Source organism: Protomyctophum parallelum (genome assembly GCF_964188405.1).
Source record: "Protomyctophum parallelum genome assembly, chromosome: 6".
In the NCBI taxonomy this organism is placed as follows: Eukaryota; Metazoa; Chordata; class Actinopteri; order Myctophiformes; family Myctophidae; genus Protomyctophum; species Protomyctophum parallelum.
This window is the reverse complement of record NC_139701.1, coordinates 6365326-6384876: the sequence shown is the minus strand read 5'-3', so window position 1 is coordinate 6384876 and position 19551 is coordinate 6365326. Positions and strand designations below refer to the sequence as shown.

At 42.0% G+C, this 19551-nt stretch overlaps 1 protein-coding gene across 1 annotated transcript in view; it reads left to right on the top strand.

Annotated features, from left to right (window-relative positions):
- dnah7 (dynein, axonemal, heavy chain 7) overlaps positions 1–6991 on the top strand; it is a gene marked incomplete at both ends in the record, with an annotated part of 58766 nt that extends 51775 nt beyond the window's left edge. The window contains 8 exons of the mRNA XM_083768066.1: positions 262–423; positions 687–872; positions 1220–1357; positions 1798–2028; positions 3555–3707; positions 3924–4101; positions 5252–5355; positions 6785–6991. Of these exons, the coding sequence (XP_083624192.1) occupies positions 262–423; positions 687–872; positions 1220–1357; positions 1798–2028; positions 3555–3707; positions 3924–4101; positions 5252–5355; positions 6785–6991 (1359 nt within the window). The remainder of the gene's footprint in view (positions 1–261; positions 424–686; positions 873–1219; positions 1358–1797; positions 2029–3554; positions 3708–3923; positions 4102–5251; positions 5356–6784) is intronic.
- Between the last annotated feature and the right edge of the window lie 12560 nt (positions 6992–19551).

Genomic DNA, 19551 nt, shown 5'->3' with positions numbered 1-19551 from the left:
TGAATTGTAACAGTTTTGGACACTGTATGAGGTTTCCCCCGGACAGAGGCGATTTCTGACCGCCGCTCCCATGCCATTTAGTCCCGCATCATCCCCAAATCTCTGTATTTTAAGACCACCCGCTCCCACGCACGCAACATTTGTGCAGGGCTCTATAGTTCTTGGTATCTGTATTGTTACGACTTGTGTACAAGTACATAAGAGTACAAGTGTGTGTGTGTGTATGTGTGTGTGTGTGTGTGTGTGTGTGTGTCTCCTCAGGCAGTGTTCAAGAAGCTGCTATACGGCCTGTGTTTCTTTCACGCTCTGACCCAGGAGAGGAAGAAGTTTGGTCCTCTGGGCTGGAACATCCCCTATGAGTTCAATGAGACTGACCTGCGTATCTCTGTCCAGCAGCTTCGCATGTTCCTGGAACAGTACCAGGTATTGTTGGGAGTGATGCACACAACTACCAGGCTACTAATACATTGTGATGTTTCCTCGATTGACACACGTACGGTACGGTAAGGTACACGCATGCACTCACACTCTGCAATGATGGAGCTTGAATTTGACCCACTTTTGTTTTTATAGCTGTGATGATGTCACTTCATTCTCTTGAACACATGAGAGACAGAGTGCTCAAACAGAAGGCTTTGTGGATGCCATGGGTGTAATGATGAGTCTATGACCTCCTGCCCTGACAGGAAGTGCCTTTTGACGCCCTCCGCTACATGACGGGAGAGTGCAACTACGGAGGGCGTGTGACGGACGACTGGGACAGACGGACACTGCACACCATCCTCTCCATCTTCTACACCCCCAAAATACTCCAGGACGCCGACTACAAATTTGACCCCAGTGGGATCTATTACTCACCTCCTGAGGGGGATGTAAGTATCTGTACTAGACTTTTATCTAATTTTCTAACTGGTTCTAAAATGGTTATTTGACCTGTTTCTATCCTGTGCTTTTCTGCTTTCACATGCACAGAAAAGAAAAATCACGCACTTCTTTACACCTGTAAACTCTAATGTTACTGTAATGTAAATTGTAACATTTTACATCACCAATGCTGTGGCACCATAACGCTGTATTTTATTCATTAACTCAGCCATCGTTGAATGAATGTCATCAATCTAGCCTTATTACTCTGAATGTTTCACCTCTCCCTCCGTCCCCTGTTCTCCATCCCCACCGCTAACCTCCCCTCTGGTCTTAACTGTGTTCTCTCCCGCAGTACAACAACTATATTGAATACACCAAGTCGTTGCCACACAGCCCGTCTCCTGAGATCTTCGGCATGAATGCCAACGCCGACATCACCAAGGACCAAGCAGAGACGCAGCTGCTGTTCAACAGCATCCTACTCACACAGGTACACAGCCATACTGCCGAGGACTGCACAGCACCCAGGAGCTATACCAACTACTACTGGAACACACACATGAACATTTAATGTAAGCAACGATATGGCAGATAAAGACAGTGTGACGCTTTCTCTTGCCTTTTATTGACAGATCACAGTAGGTAGACAGGAAACGGGGAGAGAGATGGGGGGGAAGACACACAGCAAAGTTCGTTGGGATCAGGAGTCGAACCCGCGACACACTGTCATGCTGAATTACCTGCCAGTGTGCCTGGACCGCTAAGCCGGCCGTTCAGACAATTCAAAAACAGATTTAACAGATTTTGTTTTGTTTCGTATTTTTTTCGGGGGAAGAAAGGAATTAGGAACCAACCTAACCTGAACCATGGTTCCTGCCATTCATCCTCAACCATCATCTTTTCTCTCGCTGTCCTTACTTTTCTGGTCAGTCGCGTTCTTCTGGCTCTGACACCAGGTCAGCGGATGACATGGTGTTCGAGGTGGCGGCCGACATTCTGAGCAAGTTGCCCGCCGACTTCGACCTGGAGGTGGCGATGCTGCGTTTCCCCACCAGCTACAACCAGAGCATGAACACAGTGCTGGTGCAGGAGATGGGCCGCTTCAACAACCTGCTGCGTACCGTCCGAGAGTCCTGCATCAACATTCAGCAGGCCATCAAGGTTAGAGTCCTGCATTAACATTCAGCAGGCCATCAAGGTCAGAGTCCTGCATTAACATTCAGCAGGCCATCAAGGTTAGAGTCCTGCATTAACATTCAGCAGGCCATCAAGGTTAGAGTCCTGCATCAACATTCAGCAGGCCATCAAGGTTAGAGTCCTGCATCAACATTCAGCAGGCCATCAAGGTTAGAGTCCTGCATCAACATTCAGCAGGCCATCAAGGTTAGAGTCCTGCATTAACATTCAGCAGGCCATCAAGGTTAGAGTCCTGCATCAACATTCAGCAGGCCATCAAGGTCAGAGTCCTGCATTAACATTCAGCAGGCCATCAAGGTTAGAGTCCTGCATTAACATTCAGCAGGCCATCAAGGTTAGAGTCCTGCATCAACATTCAGCAGGCCATCAAGGTTAGAGTCCTGCATCAACATTCAGCAGGCCATCAAGGTTAGAGTCCTGCATCAACATTCAGCAGGCCATCAAGGTTAGAGTCCTGCATCAACATTCAGCAGGCCATCAAGGTCAGAGTCCTGCATCAACATTCAGCAGGCCATCAAGGTTAGAGTCCTGCATTAACATTCAGCAGGCCATCAAGGTTAGAGTCCTGCATCAACATTCAGCAGGCCATCAAGGTTAGAGTCCTGCATCAACATTCAGCAGGCCATCAAGGTTAGAGTCCTGCATCAACATTCAGCAGGCCATCAAGGTTAGAGTCCTGCATCAACATTCAGCAGGCCATCAAGGTTAGAGTCCTGCATCAACATTCAGCAGGCCATCAAGGTTAGAGTCCTGCATCAACATTCAGCAGGCCATCAAGGTTAGAGTCCTGCATCAACATTCAGCAGGCCATCAAGGTTAGAGTCCTGCATCAACATTCAGCAGGCCATCAATTTTAGGGCTGTCAAAAAACAATTGGTTGACGATTAGTTGTCATACAAATAATTGCGATGTAATTGTGTTTTTGGCTTCGAATATTGGAACATATGAAACAATAAAGCATTGCACCGGGCAGATATGACAAATAACGTATTATTATTAGGAATTATTAGGATACATATTTAATAATGTTATTCTTTTATACAATTAGCTGATCTACAGTAAAAGCTTGTATATCAGCTATTTCAGATTTTTTATTTTGACGATTATGCAAAATTTATTAGGATTGTCAAATAATTGTAATTGGACGATTATGTAAAATTGTGACAGGCCTAATAAAGGTATGCTAGCGTGGCTGTGGGACAGGAACTTTACCCTTGTGCAGCCTGGACGTCCTCTACATTTTGGGGGGCAATTTTGGTAATAGACTAGCATCATCTGACTATGAATGTCATACCTAGTGTCTTTGAGCTTTTGGAGAGTAATATCTGTCTCACCTGCTGGCGAAAACCTCTGGGAACTCCGAATAATGTGTCTGTGGATGTACGTACTTTGTATTTGTATATGTGCCCGCTTTTCTTACTGTACTTTGTTGAAATTGTGTGTGTGTATGTGCGCGTGTACGTGTACGTGTGCTTGTGCGCGTGCGATAGGGCTTGGTTGTGATGTCTGCAGAGTTAGAAGAGGTGGTGAACAGCATCCTACAGGGCCGTATCCCAGGCATGTGGATGAAGAAGTCCTACCCCAGCCTCAAGCCCCTGGGCAGCTATGTCAATGACTTCCTGGAGCGCCTCAACTTCCTGCAGGTAAACCTTCCTGCTGCAGGATCATTTCCTTGCCGCCAGGTGGAAACCTTCAATCCTATATCCTAAAATTAAAAAGGCAAATAGAAAAGATTTGTATTTATTTCATAAATTCCAATGTTAAATGCCCAAATCAATCATTTTTATGACAATTAATGGTCAACTAAAGTTTCACGATGGTGACAGCCCTGCTACCCCTCCCATGTGTTGTGTGATCAGGACTGGTACGAAGGGGGCATGCCAGCCGTCTTCTGGATATCCGGCTTCTTTTTCACGCAAGCCTTCCTGACAGGCAGCCAGCAGAACTACGCCAGGAAGCACACCATCCCCATTGACCTGCTGGGCTTCGACTTCCAGGTGCTGGAGGACACCGAGTACCAGCAGCCCCCAGAGGACGGTAAGGACACCAGGGCTTGGAGGGAGGAGTTGGAGTCAATGGCTACGTTTACATGGACAATTAAATCCCCTTTTCATTCAGAATAAAAGTTAAATCCTATTAAAGGTTGTCATGTAAACACCTACAAAAACTTAAATGGAAATGAAAATGGCCAATCTGATTTAAACTTCCACTTTTCCATTTTTAAATCTTATTGAAACACTCATTCGGATTGAAGTTAATTCTGGTCTTTCTGTGCATGCTTGTTTCCATGTAATTGGTATGGCTATATTATGCTCTTGTTTTGCGATTAATTATAATAAACTAGAAATGTTTAATTTCACATCTCTGAGAGAAACCTCTCATAGGCCACAGGATACATCAAGTATAAAGTAATACGGCATAAAAGTGTTTTTTTATTACTATTATTTGTTTTACTGAAATGTAGTGGAGTAAAAGTAAAAGTATTGGAAATTGTAAATACTCAAGTAACGTAGAAATACCTCAAAATTGTACTTTAGTAGAGTACTAAAGTAAATGTACTTATTTACTTTCAACTTGTTTAATGGACATAAACATACTGTATCCGCCCCGCCCCCTATCCAATCAGAAGCCTTCCCAGCCCCAAACCTGATGTGGAATGAAATAATGGGATTTAAAAGTATTGTCCATGTAAACACTCATTCGGAATGACCTTTCCCATGTAAACACGCAGCAAAAAACATTACTTCTGAATTAATTCATTCTGAAGTTTTCATTCTGAATGAAAAAGCCCTCATGTAACCGCAGCCAGAGTTACAGTAGTTTCGTCGACTAAAACCATGACGAAAAATGTCCATCGACTACACTGACGAAAACGAAATAATAACTAGGTTATGATGACTACATTTCGTCAACAAATAAACAGTAGACTAAAATGTTATGGAGGGACTACTGGAAAAGAGATCAAGTAGAACTGAAATAAAGTCATTTTATGTTTGGTTGTGCTAGACTAGATTAAGACTTTGACTATCATAATCAGACTATGAATTCCTTACCACCAGAGAGTGTCTCTATGACATTGAGCCTTTGGAGAGTAATATGCATATCATGTGTTAATGTATTTGGACGTAGTACCATACGTACATTGTATTTGTAAATGTGTACTGTGTGTGTGTGTGTGTGTGTGTAGGTGTGTACATTCGAGGGCTTTTCCTGGATGGTGCTCGTTGGGACAGAGACGCCAGACATCTGGCTGAGTCCTACCCTAAAGCGCTGCACGACACCATGCCTGTGGTGAGAGCTCCTGCACACTGGGAAACACTCAGACTGCACACTGTTCCTTATTTCACTCAAACTTTGTTTTCATGTCAAGGAACCCCTAATTGATATGTATCTGGTCGTGGACCCCCATCTGAAAAGGTTTTGTGCCGGGGACCCCCAAAACATAACCCCCATAACATTTGTGTAAAAAGAAATCATTCATTCACGAAGAAATATAAATAGTTGAAATGCAGATGAGATGTTTTCCGACAGACAACAATGATGTCTAAATACAGCCACATTTCAAGTTAATTCAAGGGACCCTTATTGGAAACATTTTCATTGCCAAAGCAAGTGTTAAAATATAATAAAAGAGATACGGCATTGTGTAAACAGAGCATCAATCTGCTGCCTTAAGGCTGATGTATACTCACTTGTATGACGGTGTCGGAAATAGCCGATCTATAAATGAAGCATTATAAGTCCCTATAGTCAAACATCTCACATATATTCCGTATTGTCACTTGCACATTGTTGCTTGTCTTATGAATTGTTATTCTCCTGTGTATTGAAACCTTTAGTAGACTATGTTAAAATAAGAATGTAAAATGTAATTCCACAATAGCAGTATGATTTTCTGTTTGAGTAAAAGTGTAAATTAAAATGAAATAATCCAATTCGCACTATCATTTTCAAATACATGGACTTGGGCATTCTAAGACCACACTAAAAGTAAATAGAAAATTGACATTTAATTCCAGTTCAAATGTTAATTAAAATGTGAACATTTAAATGCAATATAGAGCACCAAAGTCCTGACGTAACTCGCTCATCCCGACGATTCCCCTGGTTCGCGGAAGTAATTTCTCTATGGAGAATAACATGGGGTGATCAATATCGTCTACTATATGCGTTGTGGTCCAAAAATAAACAAGCTGTCTCGGCGTTATTGTTAGGGAGGTGTCTCTGTATCGTTTGCAACAGTCAGTCACTCATATATGATACAGTCTGCTTCTAGCGAAAATCGAACTAATTCAGCAGCAGTAACATTAGCGTTTTCTCTCAGTCAGTGACGGGGTGACATGTTTATTTTTCAAACACAGCTGTTATATGAGGCGATCTAAAATCGCCTCAATGGGGATTTCAATGCAACTAAACATATACATGAACCTGGGGACTGACGCCCTCTACTGAAAGTGACGTCAGACTTTGGTGCTCTATAAACACAACATAAACATGGTTTTCCTTTTATCCAAGCAATATAAAAATGAATACACACACACACACACACACACACACACACACACACACGCTCCCTCTAATCAAATTGGAGCAACGGCAATGCACAAAAAGTGATGTTGTGTCATTTGACCTCCTCCAGTCACAGTGTAACAGCCTGCTGTCCCCTCTCTCTCCTCCAGTCACAGTGTAACAGCCTGCTGTCCCCTCTCTCTCGTTCCAGATGTGGCTGAAGCCTTTGAAACGGCAGGACGTCCCCCAGAGGATGAGCTATGTGGCGCCCGTCTATAAGACCAGCGAGCGGCGAGGCACCCTGTCCACCACTGGCCACTCCACCAACTATGTCATTGCCATGACGCTCAACTCTGACATGCCAGCGGAGCACTGGATCAGACGAGGAGTGGCATTGCTATGCCAACTCAACTCTTAGCCTTGTTTGTTCTGAAAAGAAAATGCTAAAGGTCTTGAGTAAATATCTGGGTTATGTTTTTTAAGAAAATAAATACTCATCCTGTTTACTTTGGTAGGCATTGGACCCATACTTTTCCATACTGTACACGTTTCCCCCCCCTTTTTTACTTTCTTTAACTATATATATGATGATTTCCTTTTTGTGTATATATTTGTACGTCTTTAAATGTTCTGATGAATTGAAAATGAAGGACCCTGATGTAAACAATTCTTAGTGCTTTTTATGGTTTATCCTCATAGCAGTTTATTTATTGAAAACATTTCAAAGTAAAAAGTTCCAGCATGTCTCCACAGTAAGCTGAATAATAAGTGTGAATGGAGTTTCTAGGTGAAAGTGATTTTTTGACGTGCCAAAATCTGCCATTGAGCCCCATGTTAAAAGTCTCAAATTTGAAAGCACTATATTTCTAAAACTATGACACCTTTCAAAGATTCCTTTTCAGGCAAACATGTCCACCGTAAGATGAACCTAAGTAGGCTAGAATGGGGTTGGTAGGTTTAAGTATGTAGGACTAGTAGCATGCCAAAGTTTGTGCTATTGCCATAGAGAATGCATTGGGCGTTTAAGTTAAACTAGAAAGCAGTTCCTGTAGAAACTGCGTGGGCTCGCGTAAAATGCATTGTATAAAGTTATTGCCGTGTCAAGTTTGAGGTCAATGAGCAGCTTGACTGTATTTGTGTCACTTAAAAGGCCGTAGTTCACATTCTGTATGTCTCTGTGCTTTGGTGGTCACATTGTGTGAAAGAGGACATGTGTGGCTACAAAATGACCAAATGAATATTTTGGCCGGGACGACAATTTGTTTGGTAAATTTTCAAGTAAAGAATTTCAGTTCCCGCACTCTAGTGAAAGAAGCCCTGCACTCTAAGTTGGCACTAATTAGGCGAAACGGCCTGCGATTGAACTGCGATTTCGGAAAAACCGTTTAACGTATTCGAATACGGTTTGAACCACGAAAAAGTCCAGAGTCGTGTGAGCTTTCTAAAGTTTAAATCACGTTTCTACGACAAAGTATGCCAGAGTAATGAGGCTGCAAAAGTGAGGTTGATTTAGAGATAAATCCCATACATTGTCAATGGGAGATAAAAACTATAAATAAAGTTAAATATTTTAAAAAGTATAAACTTTTTCAAAACAACTTTTTCACCAATGAAAGTTCAAAGATAGATGAACATTATAAAGTTTGAATGAAGTTTCAAAGTGAAAGTATGACGGAGTAATAAGAGCTCAAAAACGTTAACTGTGAAAAATGGGACCTTTCTTCCATCGACTCACTATAAAGAATGTAAAAAAAAGTTAAAAAGTATAAAACTTTGTAAAAATAAAAATCACTGCAAAGAGCTGAACAGTTTGAATTTTGAACTAAATTTCTAGCATAAAGTATGTGGAAGTAGTGAGGTCACAAAAACAAGGGTGGAATAAAGAATAAATATAGACTGGCAATAACTATTGTGTGCTCACTGTGGCGAGCCCACAATTACTAGAGTCTGGTTGCCCTTTGGGCAACCACACTAATAATAAAAAGTGATTATAATGCAACTAAAAAAATACATGAACCTGTCTACTGGCGCCCTCTACTGAAAGTGACGTCAGACTTCGGTGCTCTATAGATATTCCACTGTTTATAGCTTATTATGAAGACTTTTTACATAGCCTATGTATTTATTAGGCCTAACATGTTTTTTGTACTTGCTTACTGTAAATCGCTCTGGATTAAGAGCGTCTGCTAAATGCCTAAATTGTAAATTGTAAAGTGCTTCACAGGAAGAAGAAATCACAGAAATAAGAAATATTGCGATTAATTTGCCCCCATAAGTTACTTTGCTTTTTTAAATTATGTTTTAGGCTACTCTATAGACTATAGGCATACTAACACTAACATTTTAAAACAATTTAATATAAACCATGAAAAGTTGAATCATACACTTCAATGCAGCCATATAGCCTATAACGTCATTCAGTCTGTCATGAAATGAATGAATGAACGAACGAACGAACGAACGAAATAATTAATGAATGAATGATTCTGAATGAATGAATGGATGGACGGACGGACGAACGAACGAACGAATTAATGAATAAATTGTGTGCCGCGTGCGTGTGTTTGTGTGCGTGTGTAAGTGTAAGTGTAAGTGTAAGTGTAATGCTTAATTGGGTCGTCCACTCACAGTTGACAGTCTTTGTATTGAGTTTGTGCTTAAAATGTACTGTAAATTCTACAAACTGTTAATAAAGATTTCAATCAATCAATCAATCAATCAATCAAAAATGTGTGTGTGTGTGTGTGGGGGGGGGGGGGGGGGTGTGGTGCTGCGGTGCACGGGATGCGCATGTGCATGCAATTTAAGTCCTCAGGTCGCACCACCCCACCTTCTGGTAAAAAAAAGTAACCGCACACACGCCAACTCCCAACACGTGCCTGCTAGTGTTTGTAACTTACAACAAGCCGTTTGTTTTAATGAATAACTCGTAATGTAACATTTAATTGACATGGACATCGACTAGACTAGACTCGTCAGTGTTTTTACCTGGCTGGTGAAAAACAAAAAAAGCTTCTACAAGAATCTGCAGTGGAAACAGAAGTCCTCACTGTCCACTCTGCAGCCTAGGTGAGTGTTTGGTGATGGCTCATTTAGCTCAGTGGTTTGCATTTTGCAAGCCTATTTATTCGGCATTTGAGGAGCCACGGATCACCATTTGATGACATTTAGCCTCTCAGACCCATTTGAGCCACGGACCACCATTTGATGAGAATTATAGCCGACTCAATCAGACCCAAAACTATTAGAATATTCTGTTGTCGTTTGATAAGATTGCAGTATTTATTAACAGTTTGCAGAATGGGTACATTTCACATGAAAGCACAACTCAATACAAAGACTGTTACTGTGGTCTGTGGAGGCACACTGATACAGGATTACACTTAATTGTTTACAACAGGGTCCACCATTTTCAATTCATCAGAACATTTAGAGACTAAAACATATTTTCTATAAAAGTTTGTCCACAATTCCATTCTGTATTGACGTTGGTACCATTAGGAGAGATAACAGGCAAACGTTGATCAAAATGACAATTATTTTACATCTAATTGTGTAGACTTCTGTTCTGGTATTACATTAATGAATGCAGATATTTACTCTGATTGGTTCATTTGGTTTCATTCTATCAAGAGTTAAAGATTCAATAAGTGTCCATTTGGTTACAAACTCATCATTCATTTAGTTGGGGACCACCTTGCTGGAAGGATCAATGGTGCACTGGCTTATCTAATTAACTGCTTAATTATCATTAAGGAATTGATGGAATTGCCTGTGTGTAATTTCACTTTGATTTTCCAATTGATAAAGCAGCAACTAGTTAGTTAGAAGCATTGTTTTTTTGTTTTTTTTGTTTTTTAAGATATTTTTTTGCGGCTTACGCCTTTATTGATTTTTTAAGGGATAGAAAGTAGGCTGACAGGAAACGGGAGAGAGATGGGGGGATGACATGCGGTAAAGGCCGTGTCGGGTCCGGGAGTCGAACCCGCGGCACACCGCGACTGGATCACCAGTCCGGTGCCCAGACCGTTACGCTACGGCCTGGAGTTAGAAGCATTGTTGTTTTGTGTGATGTGAAGCTTTTATTTGCTGAAGTTTTTCCAATTTGACAATTTTGACACTGTTTGTGTGTGTGTGTGTGTGTGTGCGCGCGCAACATTGTGATTTGGATTGCACACACACCTGAGTCAAAATGACTAATTGACATCACCATCTGCTTGATTGGAAATTTGGAAGTGACTGTTAAGTCATGTTGTGTTGCACATGTTTCCTTGTGTACAACATATAGACCATGTTGAAGTAACAACACACAAGAGAACAAAAATGGTTTATAATGTGTTGACACTGTGGGGAAGCTAAATTATGTGTGGGTCACCTGCCTGTCTCATATGCAGTGTTGTTGGCAATCCTGTTGATTGGGAAGGTGCCAAAGCACTGTAGAGGGGTGTTCATGTTCATATCTGTATGGTGTTTTGTCTTTTTGAGTGGTGCAACCACTCCTATTTACCTTTTGCAGACCACGGCCATGTTTCTTTTCCAGAGTTTGGAAGCACTCGTTTTCAGTAAAGCAATGTCCTGCTGCCTCTTGCATTATGTGCTAATTCAAAACAGGTGGTACACAGGGCAGTTGAGTGATATCCAACCAGCACTTCCAAACTCCAGCACTTAGAAAAATAATCACCTGCAAGGACACAAAGTAACTCATAACATGTATACAGTGAATTTTTATGAAAGAGAATAAGTCAAGCTTTCCATACAGCTGCAATGTTCGACATTGTGTAATACTGTGTGTGTGTGTGTGTGTGTGTGTGTGTGTGTGTGTGTGTGTGCGTGTGTGTGTGTGTGGCCTAACAGACAGATACACACAGGCCAGGGAGGAGGGCTTGTACAGTATCACTCACTTCAGATGGGTCTGATTTTTATAATTCATTTCGGAATTAATTGGGCCTTTGAAATATAGTGGAATCAGTTTGGAAATTCCTTTGATTAAGAGTCATTTAGCCACAATTTGCAACACTTAACAATGTGGTGAATCTAGAGTTGCAATGCCCTCCATTGACATCCCATTGATCCAAATTGCATTTACGATCTGTATTGAACAACGTTAAACTCATTGCAGCTGTAGTAGGGCAAGCTTGAATTATCCTCTTTCAATCTGCCATGCTTTTGTTTCCTAAAAATCTTTTGAGCTACTTTCTGTCAATAAAAAATCCGTGTTGGGATATTTTTGAGTGACACAACCACTCCTGTAGACAGCTCTGTGTGGCTGTGCCCCTGGGTCCCTGGGTCGTTATAGCATTTGTTCACCATGTGTCATTGTTGCACAGCCTAACACACAGGCCACGGAGGAGAGCTTGTACAGTACAGTACAGCAGACATATTTCGACATGGAAGCATTGATACTTTAGCTTAAACGGATAGTTCACAATGTTTTAACTTAAGCTGTATGAAATACTTGCCATTAATAGTGGTTGCAACTTTATTGATTAATTGCCCGAGTCCCGTGGTGGGAGTTCTGCTCTGGTTTTGGTGAATATTAAAGGGACACTTTTTGCAATATATGTTAATGACGATTAGAAGATTTAGAACACTTTCCTGGGGGTCTTTGTGTGTAATATGTGGTTTTAGATTTGAGTCCTTCCTGGACTAAAATTCCCGTAATGCTTTGGTGCACTGCTCCTCCTTTTGGATAGAGGGATCGAGGGCTGTCTTACTGAGCCAACATGTAGTCCAGGAAGGATGTGAGCCCAGTGTCCATGACAAACCACATATTACACACACAAAGACCCCCAGGAAAGTGTTCTAAATCTTCTAAACGTCATTAACATATGTTTTGCAAAAAGGGTGACAAGTTACACGTGTGTGTGTGTGTGTGTGTGTTTGTGCACACACCTGAGTCAAAATTACTAATTGACATCACCAGCTGCTTGATTGGAAGTGACTGTTGAGTCATGTTGTGTTGCACATGTTTCCTTGTGTATAACATATAGACCATGTTTAAGTAACAACACACGAGAACAAAAATGGTTTATAATGTGTTAATTTATTGACACTGTGGGGAAGCTAAATTATGTGTGGGTCACCTCATATGCAGTGTTGTTGGCAATCCTGTTGATTGGGAAGGTGCCAATTAAAGCACTGTAGAGGGGTGTTCATGTTCATATCTGTATGGTGTTTTGTCTTTTTGAGTGGTGCAACCACTCCTATTTACCTTTTGCAGACCACGGCCATGTTTTTTTTCCAGAGTTTGGAAGCACTCGTTTTCAGTAAAGCAATGTCCTGCTGCCTCTTGCATTATGTGCTAATTCAAAACAGATGGTACACAGGGCAGTTGAGTGATATCTAACGAGCACTTCCAAACTCCAGCACTTAGAAAAATAATCACCTGCAAAAAGGGTGACAAGTTACACAAGTTAATTGATAAAATAATTCCCCGTTAATTTTCCTCATAGACTTTTCAAAAAGTATTTATTTAAAGATGTTTACGCTGCGGACAAAGCCAACTTGAGTTGTCACAAATCATGACAAACACAATGTTTTGGACCGATCAAATAATTTGTAATTTCTTTCTAATTATTTGATCATCCCAAAACATTGTGTTTATTGTCATGATTTGTCACAACTCCAGTTGGCTTTGTCTGCGGTGTAAACGTCTTTAAATAAATACTTTTTGAAAAGTCTATGACGAAATGAACGCAGAATTCTTTTCCGGGTCTCTCGATGGAGCGGGACTGCGACGCTCTATAGATCTTTAACTCTTGAGAGCGTTAAATGAAACCAAATATTTGGTTTCATTTTACGCTCAAGAGTTAAATTATTGTTAAAAATCTGCATTACTTAATTTACAAGAAGTTTACACAATTAGAGAATGTAGAAGAATTGTTATTTTGATCAACATCTGCCTGCTATCTCTCCTATAATGGTACCAACATCAATACAGCATGGAATGGTGGAAAAAATCGTATCCAACGACACCAACATATTCTTTAGTTTTGGGTCTGAGAGGCTAAATGTCATCAAATGGTGGCTCAAATGGGTCTGAGAGGCTAAATGTCTTCAAATGGTGGTCCGTGGCTCAAATGGGTCTGAGAGGCTAAACGTCATCAAATGGTGGCTCAAATGGGTCTGAGAGGCTAAATGTCTTCAAATGGTGGTCCGTGGCTCAAATGGGTCTGAGAGGCTAAATGTCATCAAATGGTGGTCCGTGGCTCAAATGGGTCTGAGAGGCTAAATGTCATCAAATGGTGGTCCGTGGCTCAAATGGGTCTGAGAGGCTAAATGTCGTCAAATGGTGGTTCCGTGGCTCAAATGCCCAATAAATAATGGGCCTTGATATGAAAAGGGTTAAACCACCGATCTTAATGTACAAACTAACATATAGTAACGAAATATTTCAAATTAACGTAGTGGAGTAAAAGTACAATATTTGCCTCTGATATGTAGTGGTAAAATTACTGGAAATTGAAATACTCCAAGTAAAATATATATTCTTTTATTATGTTTTTCCTATATTACAACCGTCCAAACGTGTGTAACTATCATGCCAGAATCGTATACCCCTGCTTTAAAGGAGTAATGTCACATTTTTCTGGACGCCGAAGATATGCTCAATTTTTGTCCGAAGTAATTTCAAAGGCTTCAAAAGTAAAAGTTTGGTTTATTTTCAAGGGGCGTTAGTCCCTCCTATATTCGGCTCCAATTGACAATGAATGTTGAATTTACGTCGTGTGTCTTTTCAAATCGACATACGTTGTCATGATGACACCCCTCACTTCACACGAGTGTTTTTTTTATACAGCTTTTGTCTCATTTCATTGACAATGAAAGGAGAAATTAGGTCAAATTTCCGCCAAATATGATGTAAATTAAACATTAATTACATAGGGACCATTGGGGACCACCATTCTTGATGATGATGTAGAATGATGAGTGCCCCTCACTTCACACACAGGTGTGATTTTTTTGGTGTTAAGCAATATGTTATACTTTAACTATTGAAAAATAGCAGATCTACAAGCTCATAGTGTTGCTATAGCTATAGCTATTTTTGAAAATTTGTGAAAATGTGGCACAAATCTTTTAATATATTCTCTCATTGCGAACGTTTTTAACTCAAATCTTTGCTTCTGGGGAGGTCCCTGGAACAGCATATTTTCAGATGGGGGGTCGCCCGTCAATTTCATATTTTTGGGGGTCCTTGACATGTGTTTGAAAACCACTGACATAGAAACACACACAAAAAAACATGAGGATTTTCAGTAAACTGTCAGGATTTAGAAGGCATTTGTAGAATTGTCCTCGGGTCTAATCCTTTTTTTTGTTTATTTTTAAAGGAAAATGATGCCTGCTGCCCTTGTCTGGAACCCTCCTCAGAACGGCGGTGGGGGACAGATTTGGCTCCCTGCCTCTCCCCGGTCTTTGGACCCGGCAGACCAGTGAGTGTGTTATTACAATGCTATTTTATTACAGTGTTAAGCGAACGCTTAATTCGAACATGGGGCTAAATATGTTTTGTTTTATTACAAAATGTTATAGAGATTTTTTTATTTTTTACTACAGTCCTACTAGACTCCATAAAATTACATCTAGCCACAAAAGATCACAGGATCTGTTGAATGTCAAGGGTGAGGTGACAAACTGACATATTGAGCCACATGACACAGTATGGCATCCCCCCAGTTTCCTCCTTCACATTCAGTTGATCCTGTGATCTTCTGTGGCCAGATGTAATTTCCTGTGGTCTAGTAGGGCTATAGTAAATATAATTAAAGAAATCGTCATAACATTTTGTAAAAAAATGTTATTAGCCCCATATTCGAATGCCCCCGCCCCCTTTCAAAAATAGCTAAAATCGCTAAAACGAAAGAAAGCAGCAAATGAAAATAAACAAATGAACACTAATCTTCTACTTTCTCTAATCACAACCTAAAACATGAACCTTGGTTGAAAAGAAAGAAAGTTGTCCTTCAAGTCAGAAATGAGAGTATTTATTCCAACACTGCTTATAAATACTTTTAAATAGTATTCATCATTGCTGTTAGAAAGATTGTATTTTTTGTAGCTACAGCATTGCAGTGGCAATACCTTGCACTGCGAGCTGTTGTGAGATTGTAGATTGGCTATTTTCAACTTGTCATAGCACACCTGGTCAGGCTCTGCCAGTGGGCCTAATCAGCCTAAATCCCCTCACTTGTGCAATTTCCAGCCTCTGCCTCAGCCAATTGATTGCCATGGCACCCCACACCTGCCAATTGATTACTTAACCAGTCCACTTTTCAGTCTGTTTGCACTCTTCACATACAGAAAGGGACACAGACAGACAGTTAAAATAAAACGGGTGCTATGACAAGTTGACAACGGTTATTATTGGGTTCCAAAGTTGCATCGTTCTCAAGTAGGCTGGTGGCCGACGGGTGTGTCTTTTTTTCTTTTATATAATCTTTTTATCCCACGATTTTGTAACTCATTTTTCACCCCTGTGTCAATTATTGAATGTGATCCTGGGCTCTACACACCCTCCGCCAACCTGGTCCCCATATATGGGGGACATGGGGAGACATTTCTAACACTTTTTCTTTATATATTTTTTATTTTTTAAAGGATATGATGCCTGCTGCCCTTGATGTCTGGAATGCTCCTTGGGAACACCGGGGGCTGGATTGAGGGTCTCCCCGCCAGGACAGTGATCTTGGGACGTCGAGGGTCTCCTCGCCCGGGCAATGATAGTGGGCGCGCTATGTTGTCTGGAATCCCCAAATGTACCCCTGGAGCCTGGGTACATTGAGGTACATTAGGCCCGTCACAAGTATTAATAAATTATTTACATTACAAAAAAAAATACATGAATTGTGAAAGTAGCAGATCTATGAGATCAAAACAGTTTTGAGCTCCTAGATCTGCTACTTCCACTACTTTCTAACATGGGAGCGATTATGACTATTATCCCAAAAGTATTGCGATTATCACAAATACTTATTATGTAGTAATTGTGATGGGCCTAAGGGTGTGTGGGGGGGGGGCGTGTGTGTGCGGGGGGGGGGGGGGGGGTTTGTCTGTCTGTGTGCGCGCGCATGTGTTTGCCGTGTGTGTGTTGAATCTGTTTTTGATTGGCCCGACGCGACGTGTAATCTACGAGCATGTTGAATTTGGGGCCCGACGTTGACAACATTAAATCTACGAGCTGAACGACGCTGGATCTACGTCAGTTATAGTGTAGTTCTCCCCGGGGTATGGGTTGAATCTGGGATAATCGGGCATAATGGGCAGGCGGGTCGTGCAGGAACTGGGTGGTGCAGGAACCGGGTCGTACCCAGCGGTCCCTCGTGCGACCCCCGTCCATTGTGCTCTGATACCCGGCCTCCCGTACCAAGGTCTTTAGTCTAGTTTCTCTCTTCTCTAGTTTCAGGTTTCAGGTTTTCAGGTTTCATCTCTTCACATCTCTTCAAAGTACCAACTGTTGAATATCTTGTTTCCTTCCCAAGGTTGTTTCCTTCCCGCCAGGTTGGCCAAATGTTTTCCCTATCTTGTACTTTCCTTCCCGCCAGGTTGGCCAAATGTTGTCGTTTCTGTTTGATTAACCTCTTTTCGTAGTACTTTTCAGGTGGCAAACGTTAACCTATTTTCGTAGTACTTTTCAGGTGGCAAACGTTGAATTTGTGTCACTCTTCTAGTGACCCAAATTAACATATGAATTAGTGCAGCTCTGTACCGTATTACCCTACATAGCTATTAGGACGTTGTAGTGGTGTGGATGTTAATGCACGCGTGTGTGCGTATGTGCGTGTTTCATTCAATGAAACAATCTACGCATTTCATTTAATTTCCCATCATTCATTGGAGTCCCATCATGGCAAGGTAACTATATTACCTATACTATATTGATTAGGGGCATCTGCTAAATGCCTAAATTGTACATTGTTGATGAAATAATATTAAATATATACACAGCAAGGTGTGTGTATTTTTATTATTTTTATCAACAATTTGCAATTTAGGCATTTAACAGATGCCCTTAATCCAGCCAATTTACAGTAAGCAAGAACAACAACTTGCTAATAATGAGCATTTTTCTTTTCTTTTGTTCTCTTTCTCTAGCCTATAGGTTGACGCTATATATTAAGTGACAGATCACATACTACTTCAACAGAAGATGATGCTACAGTTGTATTAAATAGAAATTTCACGAAATACCTTTCGTTTATGGGTAGGTTTCCTTCAAAACCTAGCTGCAGAACATTATTTTATGTGCTCCCAGGACAGAAAATTCTAGACTTTTGCTGTCCTGGGCTCTTAGGGGTGATGTAGGAAGCTACGCCCACGCCGTATAAAGCGGACGTGGCTACGTCATCCCTCATTCGGAACTTTTCTTCTGCTATAGAGAACAGAAGGGCGTTCCACGAAAGGTATTTCGTTCAATGTATTTATACAACCGTGGTTACTAAAGTAACCTTTAACGTTGTATTAAATAGAAATTTCACGAAATACCTTTCGTTTATGGGACTTTATGAACTCCCGTGACCTGAACTTCCAGTCCGTAAGTCTTTTGGGAGGGACTCGGACCCTTTTGTTTCCAGAAGCTAGTCCTTGTGGAGAACAGGAGGCAGCGCTATGCTGCCCTGATTTTCTACTGAGCCGCTGCCCCCAGCTAGCGAAGGCGCTGCCACATCTAGGTTATAGTATGTGGAGAAAGTCGAGGGTGTAGACCAGCTTGCTGCTGTGCAGACTTCCTGAATAGAGACACCCTTGTAGAGTGCCCAGGAAGCTGCCACGCCTCTCGTGGAGTGGGCCCTCAGGGCTTGAGGGGAATCCACGCCTTGGCTAGTGTAGGCCAGACGGATGGCTTCCACTATCCAGTTAGAGATAGTGACCTTCGTGACAGGCTTTCCTTTGGTCCTGGCACCCCAGGACACGAAGAGTTGGCTTCCTTGTCTGAAGGGAGCCAGTCTATCCACGTATATGCGTAAGGCTCTGACTGGGCAGAGGCAGTTAAGCCTCATGTCATGAGGCGAACGGCGGGGGGTGGAATGCCTGTAGGTTCACTGGCACACACAGAGCATTTTTGGGAATGAAGGCAGGTTTGATTTTAGGGTGACCTTGGTCGAACCATCATTGAACCTCATGCAGTCTGGAGAGATCGAGAGCGCATGTTAGGTCGCTGACCCTTTTTGCCGTCGTGAGTGCGATCAGGAGAGCCACCTTCAAGGTTAGGAGCTTGAGGCTCACGGTTTGTAGTGGTCCAAAAGGTGCTGTAGCCAGAGCCTTTAGAACCAGGGACAAATCCCACGAGGGAACAAGGGATCTGCATGTCCTATGTTCCCTGTGTACACCCTTCATGAACTGTTTTACCAGCGGGTGCTTCCACACCGTCTGGTTAACAAGGCCCGGGTGGCAGGCGGAAATTGCTGCCAGGTGGACCTTGACTGAGGAGAGGCCTAGACCGTTGTCTAGGAGCTCCTGTAGAAATGTCAGGACGTCGATCACTGAGGCCTGGTAGGGGACAACTTGGTCTGGTCTTCGTGACGCTCGAAAACGCGCCAGGCTGTGTCGTAACGGTCCCTTGTTGACTGGCTTTCTGAATCGTTTCGATGACGATCGGAGGTAGGCCCATGGAGGTCAACATCACCCTTTGACGGGCCAGACGTCTAGGTCCTGGGGGTGAGGGTGAAAGATCTCCCCTCTCGCTTGGGAGAGGAGATCCGCTCGAAGAGGAATTTTCCACGGCTGGTCGTAGAGGAGAGGGGTTATTTCCGACCTCCAGACCCCCAGGACGGGGCTATTAGGAGCACCGTCAGACCCTGAGTCCTCACTCTGTCCAGAGTGGGGCTGATGAGGGATAGCGGGGTAAAGGCGTAGAGAAGGGTTTTGGGCCATCGTGTGACAGAGCGTCTAGCCCCGATGTTGAAGATCCCATGATTGCGAAGAAGAGGGGACACTTCGTGTTCTCCTCTGTGGCAAAGAGATCCACCCTGGATTTCCCAA